Here is an 18,305-nt window from a genome sequence, read left to right on the forward strand (position 1 = left end):
ACACACACAAATGTAATAAATTTAAAGAAAAATTATTTAGTCACATCATTCAAATTCATTCTCTTTTATTTTTTCTTCATTTATGAGTGTGTGTCCAAATGAAATTAATTTAGGGTTGTGTCCAAGTTAGAATTTCTCTTCATAAATTGGTATGTCAAATGCCACCTCTAAAACTTTTGAGTCCTAACCAAAACTTACTTGGTCACAGACATAAATATTTTGCATTTAGGCACACATATATTAGCAATCACATCATTTGTTTATTGAGAAAGTCTTGGTTGGGCACAAACCCAACACCTCAATTTTGGGCATACACACAAAAGCAAGAAAAAATTAAAAGAGAATAAAATTATAATATATCAATTGATGTGACTAAATACTTTTTATTTAATTTTATTAGTTTTATGTGAGTATGTGCCCAAAATTGAGGTGTTGGGTTTGTGCCCAACCAAGACTTTCTCTTGTTTATTTCAATAAAAATTATTTTTTCTCTTTCACCTTTTTTTATTGACGAGTGTGTGCTTAAACCAAGCCTAGCTCTTGAACACTTATCTTTTGTGATGTCATTTTCTAATTCTATTGACAAGAATCCAACGTTATCATCTTTCTCTCATAAGAGAAGAACTTTTGTTGGTGCCCCCTTCCCAATTTCTAACACAAGAAGAATCATAATGGATTTTGCAGTTAAATTATGCCCAAACCTTATTTTCTTCAAGCCATATTCATCCCATGTTCATGGAAATTTAGAGGTCAAGTGCTGTTCACAGTCACAAAGCAGAGAAACTACATCTTATGTTCAAACAAAGAAACGGTGTTTGAGATGCAATACTCTTTATTCAGATCAACATAATTCTCCACTTTCTTGCTCTTTCCACGGTCATACAAATGGTATGCTTGTCTATGCATATTTCCCTTTTTCTATAGCCACACTATCTATAGGATAAGAGTTTGCTATGTAGCCAAATATATGTTAGAGAAATACTTTCATGGTCAAAAACACAAATAAAAAATGTGTAGTCGCACATCATGGTCAAAAACACAAATAAAAAATGTGTAGTCGCACATACATAAATATATGCTAAATCGTTATTTCATGGTCGGGGTTTGAATTGAACCTCGAACCTTACATATATTTATGCATTGTCCTTACCAATTGAGCTAAGCTCACGAGGACAGTGTGTTTATGTGTCTATATATATTAGTAGTATTTCTTAAAATACTTTCCAAATTATCTTTGTAATTTGATATAATTAAATATTTGTGTAAAAAGCATATTAAGAGTAAATAGTAATTAAATTACATAGGATAAATGTTACAAGGAAAGGGCATGGTCTATTTGAATATTTTATCAAACACAATTATCCTTTGTGATGCTTTTAAGATTGTGTTATTGAGGAATTCTGATTGCATTTTTGGTTTTATGATGAGCTATATAACATAATAATTTTTTAAAAGCAAAACTATTGTGCAAAGTATAAGTTATAACATGAACGTTTGCAATGTTGTAGGAGACAAGGGTCTATTTTCATTTTCTCCACCTCACCAAGGAATTGATGGATATTGGAGTGATAAATCAGGAGTAACTGTATACAAATGGAATGAGAAGAATAATAGGCCAAATACTGGCCGTGCAAATTGGAAAAAAAGATGGAGTTGTTGTGCTGAATATGAAGAGAATGCCCCTCCTTGTAGAAGGGGATGGCATGTTTGTTATGATGATGGTTTCACCATGTATTAACATAAGTTTTTTTTCCTTCTGAATAATACAATTTTTCTTTCATTAAATAGTTTTAAAAGTGTTACTTGCAATCGTCAGCACATACATAAATATATGTCTATTGCACCGCATGATATTATCTCTCTCTCTCTCTCTCCACTCATACCAACATAGACTAATGTCAAAGAATGAAGACGCCATGGAAATAGCCATGGAAAAGCTTGAAGCTCTTAAGAGAGAAGAAAAGAGGAAAGAGAATTGTATTGATTCAACTCAACAAAACAGTTACAAGTTCAGCTTTTATAGAAGCTATGTGATTGTAACTAACAACATGCAATCTAAATGAAAATGAAATGCAAACTGAAATTACAAATGAAATACATTTGAGTTAACTTGGCGCGCAAGTAACTGCTTTTACTCCTCTATTTTCTAAGTGCATGTTTTTGTTCTTCTTTTCTCATTTCTCTTCTTTCTTCTAATACCCCCCACAAGATGGAGGTTGATAAATGTCAAGCATGCCTAGCTTGTTGATGCACTCATAAAACTGGCGTGGTCCTGAAGCCTTTGTAAAGACATCTGCAGTTTGATTGTGGGAAGAAACAGGAAGCAATCTCATAACACCAGCTTGCAGCTTCTCACGTACAAGATGACAATCAATATCCAAATGTTTGGTACGTTCATGAAACACTGGATTAGCTGAGATGTGCAGAGCTCTTTGATTGTCACAGTAAAGCACAGGCAAACGAGATGGTGACTGCTTCAAATCATGCAGAAGAAAACACATCCATTGCAATTCACGGGTTGCTGAGGCCAAAGCTCTATATTCTGCTTCTGCAGAAGAACAAGAGACAGTGTTTTGCTTCTTTGATTTCCAAGAGACCAAAGATCTACCAATGAAGAAGCAATAACCAGAAATAGATTTTCTGCTATCTAGGCAGCCCCCCCCCCCCCAATCAGCATCACTGAATCCTAACAACAGAAGATCAGATGATTGGGAAAAGAACAAGCCTCGTCCAAGGGATTTCTTGAGATATCTAAGAACCCTAAGTGCAGCTTGATAATGAAGTACAGTGGGGGAAGCCATAAACTGACTCAATTGCTGCGTGGCATATGCAATGTCTGGTCTGGTGGTAGTGAGATACAATAATCTGCCCACCAATCTTCTATAGGCAAACACATCATGATGAAGAGAACCTCCATCTTGATGTAATCTAGTAGCAGGATCAAGAGGAGTGCTTGCAGGTTTACAATTGGTAAGCTTTGCATCCTCTAAGAGCTCCAGACAATACTTCCTCTGGCACAGAGTAATACCTTTGGAGGAACGTGCTACTTCAAGCCCAAGAAAAAATTTAAGCAGCCCTAGATTTTTAATCTTGAAAGTATGATGAAGAGAAAGCTTTAATGCATCAAATTCAGTGAGAGAGGTACCAGCAAGAATAATGTCATCTACATACACTAAAAGTGCAGTAAAAGAGGAAACAGTGGTTTTAATGAATAAAGTATGATCAGAGGCTGCTTGAACAAAACCTTGTGCATGAAGGAATTGAGTGAGCTTTTCAAACCACTGCCTGCTTGCTTGCTTCAGACCATATAATGATTTGAGGAGTTTACAAACTTGGCCTGATTTAGGAGCATCTACTCCTTGTGGCACTCTCATGTATACTGCCTCATTCAAATCTCCATGCAGAAAAGCATTATTAACATCCAATTGATGGAGATGCCAGCCATGAATTGATGTTAAAGCCAGAAGTACTCTGATAGTTGACATCTTGGCAACAGGAGAGAATGTCTCAAAATAATCCAAACCTTCAGTTTGTGTATATCCCTGGGCCACAAGTCTGGCTTTGTACCTTTCAACACTCCCGTCAGCATGTCTCTTAATTTTATACACCCATTTACTTCCAATGGCAACAACATTAGGAGGTAAATCTACAAATTTTCAAGTATGATTTGCATTGAGAGCCTCTATTTCATTTTGCATAGCTACTAACCATCTTGAATCTTGACATGCTTGATGATAAGTAGTGGGTTCTACATCATGTGAAATAGAGAAAACATAATTTTGATGATGGGGTGCAAGCTGAGAGTAACACACATAGTTTGTCATGGGGTAATTATTGGATTGACAAACATAATCTTGCAAGTAGGAGGGAGGCTTGCTGACTCTTTGTGACTTTCTATCAGATGAAGGTTGAACATCTTCAACATCATTGTTTAAATGCTCAACTTCATCAGAGACCCCATTATTATCACAGACATCTTCAATGAATGAAGTGTCTTCAACTGGTACTCTTGTGACAGCAGGTGCCTTAGCAGACAAGTCATAACTGCTGTCTATGTAAATGTGATTGTGTGGAAGAGGATTTATTGATGGAGAATGAAAGGGAAATTCTAAATCAAAGAACTTAACATTTCTAGAAACCAGAATCTCAGTGTTATAAACATCAACCAGAATATAACCTTTCATGCCTGACTTATAACCCAGAAATGCACATTTCTTTGCTCTGGGGTCAAACTTATGTCTATTAACAGGCAGAGTGGAAGCATAGCTGAGGCACCCAAACACTTTAAGATGACTCAAATCAGGAGCATGACCATATAAAAGTTCATAAGATGATCTATTTTGTAAAAGTTTGGTTGGTATTCTATTCAAGAGGTACACTGCATGCAAGACAGCATATGACCAAAACTTCTTTGGCAGTTTTGACTGAAACATCAATGCCCTGCTGATGTTCAATATATGTTGATGCCTCCTTTCTACTCTTCCATTTTGTTGAGGTGTGTAAACACAACTCCTTTGGTGTAATAATATCCCTTTCTCTGCATAGTATTCTTGCAACAAGAACTCAGGTCCATTGTCACTTCTAATGGACTTAACTTTCTTTTCAAATTGAGTGTCTATCATGGACACAAAACTCTTAACTTTTGATGAGGCTTCTGACTTATATTTCAGCATAGCAACCCAAACATGTCTACTATGATCATCCAAAATAGTTAAAAAATATCTAAAACCATGTATACATTCAGTTGAAAAGGGACCCCAAATATCAACATGCACAAGATCTAACACATGTTGTGCATTATTTTGACTGATAGAATAAGGCAATTTTTTCTGATTTTGACTGATAGAATAAGGCAATTTTTTCTGTCTAGACAATTGACAAACATCATAGGCAACATGAGAACTAGTTGAAATGTAACTATACAATTTATTCATACATTGCATTCTATCATGAGATAGATGCCCAAGTCTAAGATGCCATAAAATTCCAGAAGGAACTGGACTACTATCTTTATTGTGCAAAACAGAAATACTTGAAATTTTGGCTACTTTTTGTGTTTCTTTCTTAGCCTTCAAGTAATATAGTCCATCCACTTCTTCAGCCAAACCAATCCTCCTCATATCCTTCTTGTCCTGTATAATACACTTATTAGCTTCAAAATTCAGACTACAACCTTGTTCTTTGCACAACTTTGAGACAGATATAAGATTCTCAGCAAACTGTGGTAGGTATAGCACATCATGAATATGTAAAGTATCGGACAACTTCACATTTCCTTTGTAACATGCCTCCACAATACTCTTATGTGGTAAAGTTACTTTAATAGGATTAATTTCATAGTAACTAATAAACCAGTTCCAATCATGACAAGTGTGATGTGTGGCTCCTGTGTCAACAATCCAGCTAGTGTCATCAAATTTACAACTAGCATTACTGGTAAAGAATTTACCTGCAGCATTCATAGTTGAGCTGCTTGCCTTCATCAAATTTGCAGAGCCCTTGGTTTCAATGTTGCTCTTCTCTAGTAATGCAATCAAATTTTGATACTGGTCTTTGGTCAGCATCATTCCACCTTCTTCATTTTTCATAGTGGAAGCATTTCCTTTAGACTCAGTTTTTTCACCTTCAGCAAAATTAGCATTCGCAAATGTATTTCCTCCTCCTCTTCCCCAATTAGGAGGATAACCATGCTTCTTATAACAGGTTTCAACAGTGTGATTAGTTCTATTGCAAAAACTACACACCCTGAGATTTCCTCTTCCTCTTCCTTGAGGAGAGTATCCTCTACCTCTTCCAAATTGTCTCTGGCCATCCATAGCATTGACAAGACCAGAAGTTGTATCATCTATAGGAGTAGCAACAACATTATATTGCATCTTCCTTTCTTGCTGCAAAACCATAGAGAAAACTCTATTGATTTGAGGTAAAGGATCCATTAACAACACTTGTGTAGTAACACTTTGATAATCATCATTCAATCCCATCAGAAACTTGATGATTCTATATTCTGCTCGAAAAACTTTGTTATTTCTCATAGCAAGACAAGTACATTGAATTGGACAAGTACATTGTGGCATAGGTCTGAACTGATCCAACTCTTCCCACAAACCTCTCAAATCAATGAAGAATTCAGTGACCTTCTTAGTTCCTTGTTTCAGATTAGCAATTTCTTCTTGCAATTGTGCAACCCTAATTCTATCTCCCCTCATGAATCTATCCTTAAGATCGTTCCACATATCAACAGCATTCTCTATAAACACAACACTTTGTGCAATTGAGGGTGAAATAGAATTGATAATCCAAGCATGAACAAGATTGTTGCACCTTTCTCAAGCTGTGTATAACAAATCACCTTCTTCTGGTATAGGTATGGATCCATCAACAAACTTGAATTTGTTTTTCATAGCAAGTGCTCTTCGCATCTTCATGGACCAAGCATGATAATTTTCACCGGTCAATTGAGGTGTAACCGTTGAAGAGTTCTCTGAAGGATGAACATAGTAAGGATCAAGAGCTTGATCTTGATTGTTATTGTTGTTTCTCACCATTGTTTAATCACAGATTCAAACAAAACGAAGGAGAAAAATCACAAGATCGAAGAAAAACTCAGACGAGAACTTCGATGAAAAACAGAGTAATCAAAAACGCAATAAAATGCGAATTGAAGAAGGATAAAGAAGAAAGATGAACAGAGTAAGGTTCTATCTTTATTGTGCGGAAGCAGAGCAAGATTCACTTGCTCTGATACCATCAAAGAATGAAGACGCCATGGAAATAGCCACGGAAAAGCTTGAAGCTCTTAAGAGAGAAGAAAAGAGGAAGGAGAATTGTATTGATTCAACTCAACAAAACAGTTACAAGTTCAGCTTTTATAGAAGCTATGTAATTGTAACTAACTACATGCAATCTAAATGAAAATGAAATGCAAACTGAAATTACAAATGAAATGCATTTGAGTTAACTTGGCGCGCAAATAACTGCTTTTACTCCTCTATTTTCTAAGTGCATGTTTTTGTTCTTCTTTTCTCATTTCTCTTCTTTCTTCTAATATAATGTTGGTTTTCCACTCGCTAGTATGAAAGGATAGGCAAAGATAAAATAAAAATGAAAGGTTGATAAACAAAAATAAATTCTAATTATAACTAATGTTTTCATGGAAGGTCTATACTATGAGCTAAAGAGATAAACATTATGCATCAATGTACTTTAGAGTCATTTATTAATTATTCGAATTTTAGTTAAACATATTTTTAAACACCATAATTATTCAAAATTATTTAATTGAGGCAAACATTGTATTTTTTTTTACTATATAAAGTGACCAAAGAAGTTTATATTTGTTAGGTGAAAAAAAAATGACTGGAATTCATAAGTTTTTTCATATGGTGATCCATTTTGTATTCCTGTTTCTTGTTGTAGTGTATGGTTCGGGTAAGCTCATTCTCATTTTTTTTTTTTGTTATCTTACACAATTATTTTTCACCCCTTTTTAGTAATATCTCTCTATTCTTATTTTACATTACCACAGACAAAAAGTGTATTACTGACGAAGATTGCAAGCGTCTATTTCCGATGCATGCTAATAGAGGACTTCAGTGTATTGATGGTGAATGTAAGAGCTCGAGAATAAGGTAAAGTATATTTCTCTATTATGCGTAAAACTTTAACTTTTTGTCACATTGTATAATGTTGATACGCTTATAATTCTCTTACACACTTTCAAGTATTAATCAGATCCTTGCAATTACTTTGATAGCCTTAGTAACATATTAAAAATATATATTTTTAATGGCAAATATATATATATATATATATATATATATATATATATATATATATATATATATATATATATATATATATATATATATATATATATATATAAATGTTAAGTTGTTACCCATTTTTGGGAAATCATACATTAAGATGTAATCTCACCCTATGTTGTTTATTTCTTTTCAGATAAGACAAGGATTATATGAGAGACTCATTATCTGTTCAAGGAGTTAATTAGATTCGGATCACATTTTGATGTTAGAACTACGATTTATATGATTATGTTATATCTTTTAAATTTTCCATTGTGTTGTAAATAATTTCCACGTTCAAAGTTAAAGTATAAGATTTTCTTCAAAAGTATTACAAAGAGTTCCAAGTTTAATTTCAAGGTTTATTTTTGTTTGAGCAACATGTTTTTTAAATTTCCGTAAGATGAAATGGTGTTATATACGATGTTCAAATTCTGTTGAGAACAATTGTAAAATGGTCATCAGTACTGCTTTAATTAATAAAAATATTCTCATCTCCAATTATGTGTCCCTTAAAAAAATTAATACTTATGCCTATTTTTTCATTTTTTTTACTTGGAAAAGTGAGGAATAGTTTGGGAACCATGCTTAAGGTGGATCTCTGAAATATATTCACTCACAAGGACAATTTTCAAAAATCTGTGTCGAATTTGATTTGTCTCAGAAACTGACCCTAGAAATTTGGGTTAGGAAAAAAATTCTTACCTTTGAGTATAGGATCTACGTACGTTTAGGAAAAAAATTCTTCCATAAGTTTGATGCATGTGTGGAAGTCAAAGCTTTAATCATACAAGAGCAACACGTTGTTGAAGGCATGAAGGAACATCAAGTGGCGACAAGGGTTTGAGACCTTACCAACAAGTGGAAATTAGAGGAGTATGGAAAAACTATCATGCATGTCACAAAAGCGAAGAATGTAGTGTAAAAAAGTAACATCAAATAGATTTTTTCTGGATTACCCTCTCTTGTTTAAGGGGGTATTTACCCCCTCATGATATCTACCAATCAAAATGTAGTATACATTGGCAACTTTAAATAAAAAAAAAATTCAATTTTAATCATAAGGTAACTTTTAATACTTTTAATTTTTATTTAATTATAGATAAGATTACATTAGAGGTCATTTATCTTATTTATTTGTAACACTTTGCTCCTTTATCTTTATTTGAACATCTTCATAATATTTCTGGATTTTTTTTTCATTTTTAATAAAAATATATTTAAAAAAATAAAATTATGTATTTTTTAATAAAAAATGAGAAAAAAGATGTATATGTGCTTTTAAGAGAGATAAAGTGACAAAACAATTTATATTTCTTACGTGCAAAGGTGAAAAAAAATGACTGGAATTCAAAAGTTTTTTTATATGGTGATCCTTTTTGTTTTCCTATTTTTTCTTGTAGTTGAAGGTTCAGGTAACTCATTCTCAAAAGAAAAAAAAAACTTTATATTCCATACAACTTTTTACCTTTTTTAGTAATAATTCTTTATTTTTATTTTACACTACAACAGAGTGTGTTACTGAATTCGATTGTTATAAAAAATATCCAATGCACGCTGATAGAAAAATTGAGTGTATTCAAGGTAAATGTTATAGAGTTCGTTCAAAGGTAAAGTATATTTGTCAATCTTATTTAAAACATAAATATTTTTTTTTTCTCGTCGTAATGTTGATACTTTTATAATTTCTCTTACACTTTCATATATATTTTTCAATCCTTGGCACTTACTTTCTAGCCTTAGTAAAAAGTTATATATATATATATATATATATATATATATATATATATATATATATATATATATATATATATATATATATATATATAGGGTTATGTTACAAGCCACCTTTTGGTGGTGTCTTTTATCAAGTCACACCTCAAGGTGTGATTTTCACTTTTTAGTTATCTCAAGGTGTGATTTTCACTTTTTAGTTATAACTTTGATAAAAGACACCTTCATAAAAAGTAGTTGGTGTCTTTTAACAAATGCTCATAGAGTAACTTGATAAAAGACACCTTCATAAAAAGGTGTCTTCTATCATAACCCATATATATATATATATATATATATATATATATATATATATATATATATATATATATATATATATAGGGTTATGTTACAAGCCACCCTTTGGTGGTGTCTTTTATCAAGTCACACCTTAAGGTGTGATTTTCACTTTTTAGTTATAACTTTGATAAAAGACACCTTCCTAAAAGTAAGTTGGTGTCTTTTCGCAAATGCTCATAGAGTAACTTGATAAAAGACACCTTCATAAAAGGTGTCTTCTATCATAACCCATATATATATGGGTTATATCTAGTGAGAAAAGTGTTTCTTGTATGAGAGAAATAAACCATTGTGTACCCTTTTGGATGAAAACTTGTTGCTAAGATTTAAGTGAGTAACAGGTGACTCTTTCCCCTTTATTTGGAGTTAGGATCATCTCCATTTATGTCTCTTTTCATTTCTACCATTTGGAGAGATAAATACACAAAAAAGTTTGGAAAAAGAATAAAATAATTAATTATGGTGGGATCCATTTAGTGGTAGGACTCACCATCTATTTTTTGTGTCTATCTCTCTAAATTGCAAACTTCATTAATTTTGTCAAATAAAGAGGATCTTAACTCATTTATTTGCACCGAACAACTTTAACGAATTTATGGTCTTAATCTCAAACATTCGATCTCCTTGGAGTTAGGAGAGGATCTTAACCTGTCTCGATGTTAGGTAAGGTTTTACACTCAACCACCATCAATTAATTGCATTGGACACATGCTTCGTGTATTGTACAGCCCTATGGGATACCAATTTCACTACTCCCTCCATCCTAAAATGAATGATCTTACTTTACTATGTGATTATTCACATAACATATTTGACCATACATTTCTATTAATATATAAAGATAAATTATAGCATATAACGTTGAATTTTTCTAGATGAATATTTTTCAAGTTACCAACTTTTTATAATTCTTATTAATAGATAGTTGAAATTGTACATTTATATGTGAAACGGTCAATTAGTTCGATCATTATGTGACAAGTACTATTATTTTAGGGTTAATATATGTTTACCTGTTGTAATATGAGCGACTTTTGGTTTAACCCTTGTAAAAAAAAAAAAAAATTGACCCTGTAATATGAAGATTCTTTTGTTCATTATGTGGCATGTTGAGTGTGTAATTAATTTTCTTTTCAATATTTTTTTGGTACACGTGGCATTTTTTGAAATAATAAAATAAAATGTCATTTTTAAATAAAAATTCTTCATCTTCACAACTTAAACATTCATTAAAGTTCATCTTGATCCAAACCCATCCAACAACGACAAAAACCGAGCAATTAAAACCCAGCAATTAAGTTCATCTAAACTCAAAATTTTCAATTTAAAAATCAGATTAAAAATTTATCACTCAAACTTAGAAATTTAAAAAAAAAAAAAAACTCTTCACCAAAATCATTCATTCAAAATGAACAACATTAACCAAAATCAACAAGAACAAGAACAACACCAATTAATACACAGTTTAAATCCAACAAAATTTGCAATCCGAAAAATTTGGACAAATCAAGAACAATAGCAAACTCAATCTCAAACTGCCATCCCCCCTCTTTGATGTTCAATTTGTTTTCCTCTAGTAGCAATCTAATTTTTCTATCCAAACCAAGATTAAACAATAATTTGAACAAACCCAGATTTAACAACAATTGAAACATAGAAAATGTTAACGAGTATCCATAGGGCACTCTTTAAGACCTTTAAAGGGTAACTTTTTATGAAAATATGTCTAATCAATGCAATAAAAATCAAATCAAAATATTTGACTTTTTTATTAAATAATTTCTTATTTTGGAATTCTTAAAGAGTGTCTCGGGGGCTATGTTAACAAGACCCTTGAAACAAACCCAGATTTAACAAATTTCGAAACTCATTCACACATCAAACAACCATTCACCATTCATTATCACCGTCACCACAACAACAACATCAGTGCAACAACGACACCATTACCATAACAATAGCAGTACCAGCAACATCGATGTCCTAATGTTGGATCTGTAAACACGATTTCAGCAGTGTTTCGAGTTGTTTGAGTTTTTTTCCTACTTTTCGATCTTGTATTTGTGTGGGTTGGAGGATGAAGATTTGGGAATGAATGTCGAAGATACATATTGTTATACCCTAATTTTGGACCTAAAAATACTAGCTTCATTCTTTTCTTGCATTTCAAGTCATTTGAACTGTCTCTGATCAATTGCATCTTTCTCTGCATTTTATTTCAATACTACTTGCAAAATTCATGGGAAAAGGGCATTTTAGTCATTTCCTATGATAAAATTTCTTTCAATCCTTGAAAAATTGTTTGAGTCTTTTCAACTGGTTTGAATAAGTCCTTATTTCAACTCTATGTCAAAAATCCATTTCAAAAATTGCATTTGAAGTCATTTTGAGTCAGTTTAGCCCCTAGGGGCGTTTTAGTCTTTTCAAGTGTTAAAGCTCTGTTTAATCTCTTAAAATTGTCTCTGAGTCTTTTAATTTTGCTTGTATAAGTTCTTGCTTTAATTCCTTGTTAAAAATCCATTTTAAAATTTGCATCTGAGTCATTTTTAGTCGTTTTAGCCCCAAGGGCATTTTGGTCATTTCACACGAAATTTCGACAGAGAGAGGTTACTTTAAAGTACCTCATTTAAGTAGTTGGTTCGTTTTAGTCCATTTTGTGTTTTTTATTGGTTTCACTTTACGTTGTTTTCAAATTAAACTTTTTTTTACCAATTTTATTTTTATTACATTTTAGTCCTTTTATTTTTTGCACTTTGGTCCTTTCATTTTTGGTCAATTACATTTCAGTCCTTTTAGTCCTTTATTGTTTTTTGCGGTTTGGTACTTTATTTGTTATATTTTGCAGAAAGGTCCCAAAGTCTTAAAAATTGCAAAGAGGCCCAGGTCCAAGTTTCAGTCCAAGTCATCAGTCCAGGCATACGTGGCAATTCCACATTGGTCCAACTATCACACTTGTCAGCCTATAAAAGGCTTAATCATCACAGATCCATTCAGATTTTGCCAACTAAACAAACACCAATTCCATTCTCTCTCCAGAATCAAAAGGATCGAATCATCAAGATTCATATGAACTTGATGAATTTCATCAAGAACACATGAGTCTCAAACTCTAACAAACTCAAATTCGTCCCAAAAACAACACAAAATTTCCAGAATTCACCAATACTCATCATCAATTCCAGAGTTAGTTACGAATTGTAACAACCCTAATCCATTCAATTTTCCGTCAAAATCCATAAGCTGAAACCCTAATTTCCAGAATTGAGAAGCAACAATCAATTGCAACGAATTTGAGTATGGATTCTCAGAGATTCGACTGAATCCTCATCATCGAATACCAGCCACTGCAATTCAAGCACAGATTGTGCGATCACAGTGACAAAGAGGAGAAGAAAGATCGAAAAGATTCGAATCAGAGAAGAAGAAGAGGAGTTCACCGGTTTGTTTTCCAGTTCACAACGACAAGCTATCAACTAGAAGCATCAGAAAGGATTCACGAAGAATCTCCAGGTAACCTCATCAAATCTTCTCGTCTTTTTGTTCTAAATCATCATCGAAGACTTGTGAACGTAAATAAACGGTGAATCGAAGCAAGAACCTGGAAAACATTCGAAAAACTTTGAAACCGAAACCCTAAAAATGAAATTCGCGAAGATTCACCGTTTATTTGCGAAATCTGAGTTCAAATCCATGATCAGGGAAGAAGATAGAGTAGATTAGGGTTTCGTTTCAAGAGATTCGAAAAAGGTTTTGAAAACCTCAAACCGAACAATTCAACTCCAGATCTGCTCCGATCTATTCATTATTTGTGAAAACTAATTGTGGATTCGAAAAGAAGAGAGAAATAGCAGTTTAAAAGTGTAAAGAAAATTCAGATCGGAGCAGAATTGGGGCTCCGACGCGGCGGCGCCACCACTGGCCACCGCGTCGGAAAGAAGAGGCCTCGTCGGAGAAGAGATAGTCAGTTGCAGACTCTCTCTCTCTCTCTAAGTTTCGTTTAGAGAGAGAAGTAGGGGTGGAAAATGAACCAAAACCGGTTCAAGGCCTTATATAGGCCAACGAACCGGTTTAACCCATGGTTCAGCCCATGGCCTGACCCTAACCCGTTGGATTCTTGCTTTTGGGCCCATTTTTATTGATTTGCTATGCGCCCCCCCCCCCCCCCCCTTCTGCATGTTCTTGCTGTTTTCTTACTATTTACACCCCTGCCTGTCCAATTTTTTTCATAAAAAATCCTAAAAAAAATTCTATGTGTTCTTGATCATTTTCTTGATATTTTTGTGATGTTGTCATGTGTTAAATCTTGATTGAGAAATGTGTGGTATTTTCTTGTCAATTGTTTACTATTTTTGTTAAAAATTGTGAAGTTTTTATATGTTTTGTGTCTAAAAATTCTTCAAAAATTCTAAAAATTTTCATACACATTTCTTGGTAGTTTTGTGGTATTTTTGTAATGATTCTAGCCTATTGAAAATTGATAAAAATATATGTGGAGTTTTCTTGTGATTTTATGTTACTTTTTGTTAATTTCTTGTGAAATTCTTGCATATTCTTGATCCTAAAATCTTGCTATGGTATATTGACCCTTGGTATGAGAGTTTACAATGTGTATGCCTCTGATTTGGTGCTATTCTTTACTGTTTTGGAGTTTGATTTGTTGGTTTCGTGTTTTACAAGTTATGTGAATATTTCTATGCAAAAATAAAGTGTAAAATGTGTCTAAAAGTGTGTCATAACTCTTGGTTTGAATATGTGCCTATAATTACCACATTGTGGCTGCAATAAAGTCTTTTGAAAGGTGCTATGATGAGAGAATTATAGGTCATGTGCATATTGAGAAGTTATGGTAAATTTTTAGTATATTTTAACACTTTATTCTTGTTGATTTTACCACTTTTGTTTAACACTTTCTTGCCTTATTTCTTTATCCTATTACACCTTATGCTACTAACTCCTCCATTTCATGTTTCATGCATTTCATAAGGCATTTCATTCCCATCTTATATTCTTAGTCTCCATCTTCCTCACACTTTTAAATTCATGCAAAGATTAGAATGTAACACTTAGGAATTTTTCTTGTACTTTACTTTTATGCAATTTTAATTCTTGCAAGACCATAGAATGTATCTAGGCCAATGATGTAAAGGACAATGGACTCTAATAATGTACACCGACACAAGCACCGACACATGCACATACATCACTTTAGGTGTATGCTTAGAATATGCATGTTTAGATGTATGTTTAGGATTGTATGTTTAGATGAATGCCTAGGATTTATACTTAGAAAAATCAATTTTCCAAACAAAAATATAAGCAACATCACTCAAAATATTTTTCTTAATAAACCTTGGGATCAAAATCCCATTGAATTTTCCTTTTATTTTCTTAATCACACTTTAATGAATCTTAACCATACTTAGACCACATTTTGCAAAGTAACTAATTCCACCCCACATTTTCTAAATCTCATGCCCTTGAGGCCTCTTTCTATTCTTCAAATTCCAATTTTCAAACTTAAAATCAACCAACAAAAACAAAAACATTTTTTGGAAGAGAACTACGGTGGATTTGATCCCTTAAACGGGTACGTAGGCAAGGAACAAAATTCCTTCAATTCAAATAAAATAAAAATTCAAACACATTCTTCTCCCTCCAATTCTTCACTTAGAATATTCTTAGGCTTAATATCATCTTTCAAAATAGCATTTAAAAATGAAGCGCGCGCGTAGAAATTAAAGACGGTTCCTATAGGTTACTATAGTCGTTATGGGTGCCTAACACCTTCCCGTAGCGAAAACAACTCCCGAACCTCGATTCTCAAGGGTTTTGCTTATTTTTTCCCTTCCCAAGAAAAAATGAGATATCACCGGTTAAAAGGTTCAAACGTAATCAATGTTTGACACCCGAAAACCAAGATAAAACACATATGAAGAGATGGACATGATTATTAAGTTTTGGTTGTTTTTCAATTGAAGAGGTGAACAAAGGGATTAGAAAAGAAAGAAGAGAAAGAATAGAAGAAAGAAGGGAAGAGGGAGAAAGAAAAAAGAGGAAGGAGACAGAAGAGGAAAAAATTCTAGGTTTACGAAATTTTTCCGGATTTTTTATTTTTTATATAATTTTTAATTTATTTAATTATAGAAAATCCACATAAAATTAAAAAAAAATATATTATCTAATCAGTATGATATGTCATTCATTTTGCACAGTCAAATGACAAGTCAGCGTGCCACCTAATACAATTTACACATTCATCGTGCCAGTCAGATGACCTCAGGGGCTAAAACGAAAAAAATCTTCATATTACAGGGTTGAAATCTAATTTTTTTTTACAGTGGTAAACCAAAAGTCGCTCATATTTAAGGGAGCAAAGACATATTAACCCATTATTTTACATTCTCTCAATTTCACAATCGTGTTTTATGTTTCCTATGTGTAACTATGTTGAATCATTGCCAATTTACCTAAAAACAGGCCGAGATAAGCTCATGGGTATCTTTGTGTTATTTTTTTTTTTTAACTTGTTCTTCATTTAAGTGATTAAAGTTCAAGATTATTGGATTATAGATATTGTAATTAAAATAATTCAAAAGCCCTTGGAGATTGAGAAAACATGTTTACACTTAAAGGAGCCAATAGTTGCCATCAAAGAAGAGCTACAAAACATTTGTGAAAAAATACTTTTAGTAGACTCATGATTTAAGTCAAGTGTCATCTATTATTAATGAATCCTTATAAATGAGAAGCATATTAAGGTTAAGTTTATTTTAAATGTACATTTTATTTTTTATTCTTTATTATGAACAAGAGTAGGAGTTTGGTTTGGTGAACTAGAGAGAAGAACGTAGAATCGAAAAGATGCCCTATCAAAGAAGGTAAATTAAAATACGATGAAAAGTTAAACAAATGAAGGGGGAAGAGGTGTTTCTAAAAGAGTGCAGGCAGCATAAGATGTCTTAGCAGGGAAACGAAAAATTGCAAACTTGCAGTGAATGGGCAACGAAGACACAAGCGAATTGGTTTTATTCAGAAGATAGAAACTCACATGACTAACATAAAGCATTGATTATATGTCATCGTGAGCTTAACTCAGTTGGTAAGGACAATGCATAATATATGCAAAGTCCAGAGTTCGAACCCCGGAGGCCCGGACACCAAAAAAAAAAAGCATTGATTATATTTTAATCCAAGGGTTTACAATGAGTTCTCTTTGGCTCACATCGAGACACATTTCTCACTATATATGTCCCATAAATATATAGTAAGTGTAAATCTCATGGTTCTTCCTAGCAATTTGAACTCTAATTCTGTCCAAACGCGGGAAAGGTAAGGTTGAGGCTACACTAACATGTATGGTGATAGAGAAATATTTCACATTCTTTAAGACAATACTTATCACTTTAGTCTAGATCCTTATATCTCTCTCGTTTGAGGGTCTATGAAAAGAGCATAGAGTTAATAGTAAAGTTGTTATCGCTCTTGAGAAATTACTGAGATGTAATTTCACCCTATGTTGTTTATTCATTTTCAGGTATTAGTTCATTGAAGGACGGAAGACTAAGTTATGCATTCAATGAGTTAATCAAAGTCCGGTCATATTTTGATGGCAGAACTAGGATTTATATGATTATGTTGTATCTTTTAAGTTTTCAACTGTGTTCTAAATAACTTCCAAGTTCAAAGTTAAGTTTTTCTTCTAAAGTAATACAAAGAGCTCCAAGTGGAAATAAATATTTATTTCCACTTTGTTGTGAAAGTGACTCAAAATTGGAGAAATTGAGGTTTCTGGAAACTGCCAATTCAGGGCTCGAATGGTGCTGTCCGGGGCCTGAATTGACACTGGTTTTTTCCAGCCTGGCACGCACGAAAATTCGGCGCCCGAATGGAGGAATTCGGGGCCCGAATTGTCGCATCAGAACATTTCAGAAACGTATTTTTGGGCCAGATTTGTTCCAATTTTATGGGAGATACTTTTACTATAAATATAGACTTTGTATCAGAGTAAACCTTGAGATAGAGGGGCTGAAACAAGGGTTTAGAAAGGCAACAACAAACTAGGGTTTGTATAGAGTTTGTTTCTTGGGAACAAACACTAGGGTTTGAGGGTTGATTCACCTTGGGAAACACTATTAGGATTGAGTCTCTTGATCACGGGAAGAGATTGGGACTTTTTGTAGAATTAGGCGGGAGACTTATTCTTGTAACTCATTGATATCTCTTTTGTAAAGTTACTCATCATTATAGTGAAACGGATGGCTGCTCTCTCCCCCAGACTAGGTCAATTTGGACCGAACTGGGTAAACAGATTCTTTTGTGTTCTCTCTTCTTTTCTCCTGTTGTTTTCTACTTTTGTTGGTGATTATAACTGTTACACACTTGTATTGGTTGCTTGATTATCACTTGCTCCACACATCAAGTTTG

General features: G+C 33.1%; 1 protein-coding gene and 1 long non-coding RNA gene across 2 annotated transcripts; both read left to right on the plus strand.

Annotated features, from left to right (window-relative positions):
- Nucleotides 1-507: 507 nt before the first annotated feature.
- On the plus strand, nucleotides 508-1,848 carry LOC146898162 (uncharacterized). The gene is made up of 2 exons (XM_085734830.1): nucleotides 508-888; nucleotides 1,509-1,848. The coding sequence occupies exons 1-2, from the start codon at nucleotides 561-563 to the stop codon at nucleotides 1,736-1,738; spliced, it is 558 nt and encodes a 185-aa protein (XP_085590956.1). The 5' UTR covers nucleotides 508-560; the 3' UTR covers nucleotides 1,739-1,848.
- A 5,422-nt stretch (nucleotides 1,849-7,270) lies between these two features.
- On the plus strand, nucleotides 7,271-8,309 carry LOC146898163 (uncharacterized). Its single transcript, XR_015022421.1, has 3 exons — nucleotides 7,271-7,431; nucleotides 7,529-7,631; nucleotides 7,963-8,309. It is a non-coding gene; the product is annotated as an uncharacterized LOC146898163 (long non-coding RNA).
- The last annotated feature ends 9,996 nt before the right edge of the window (nucleotides 8,310-18,305 follow it).

Source organism: Medicago sativa, chromosome 8, assembly GCF_051527215.1.
Source record: "Medicago sativa cultivar Bolivia chromosome 8, Bolivia_mono, whole genome shotgun sequence".
Taxonomy (NCBI): domain Eukaryota; kingdom Viridiplantae; phylum Streptophyta; class Magnoliopsida; order Fabales; family Fabaceae; genus Medicago; species Medicago sativa.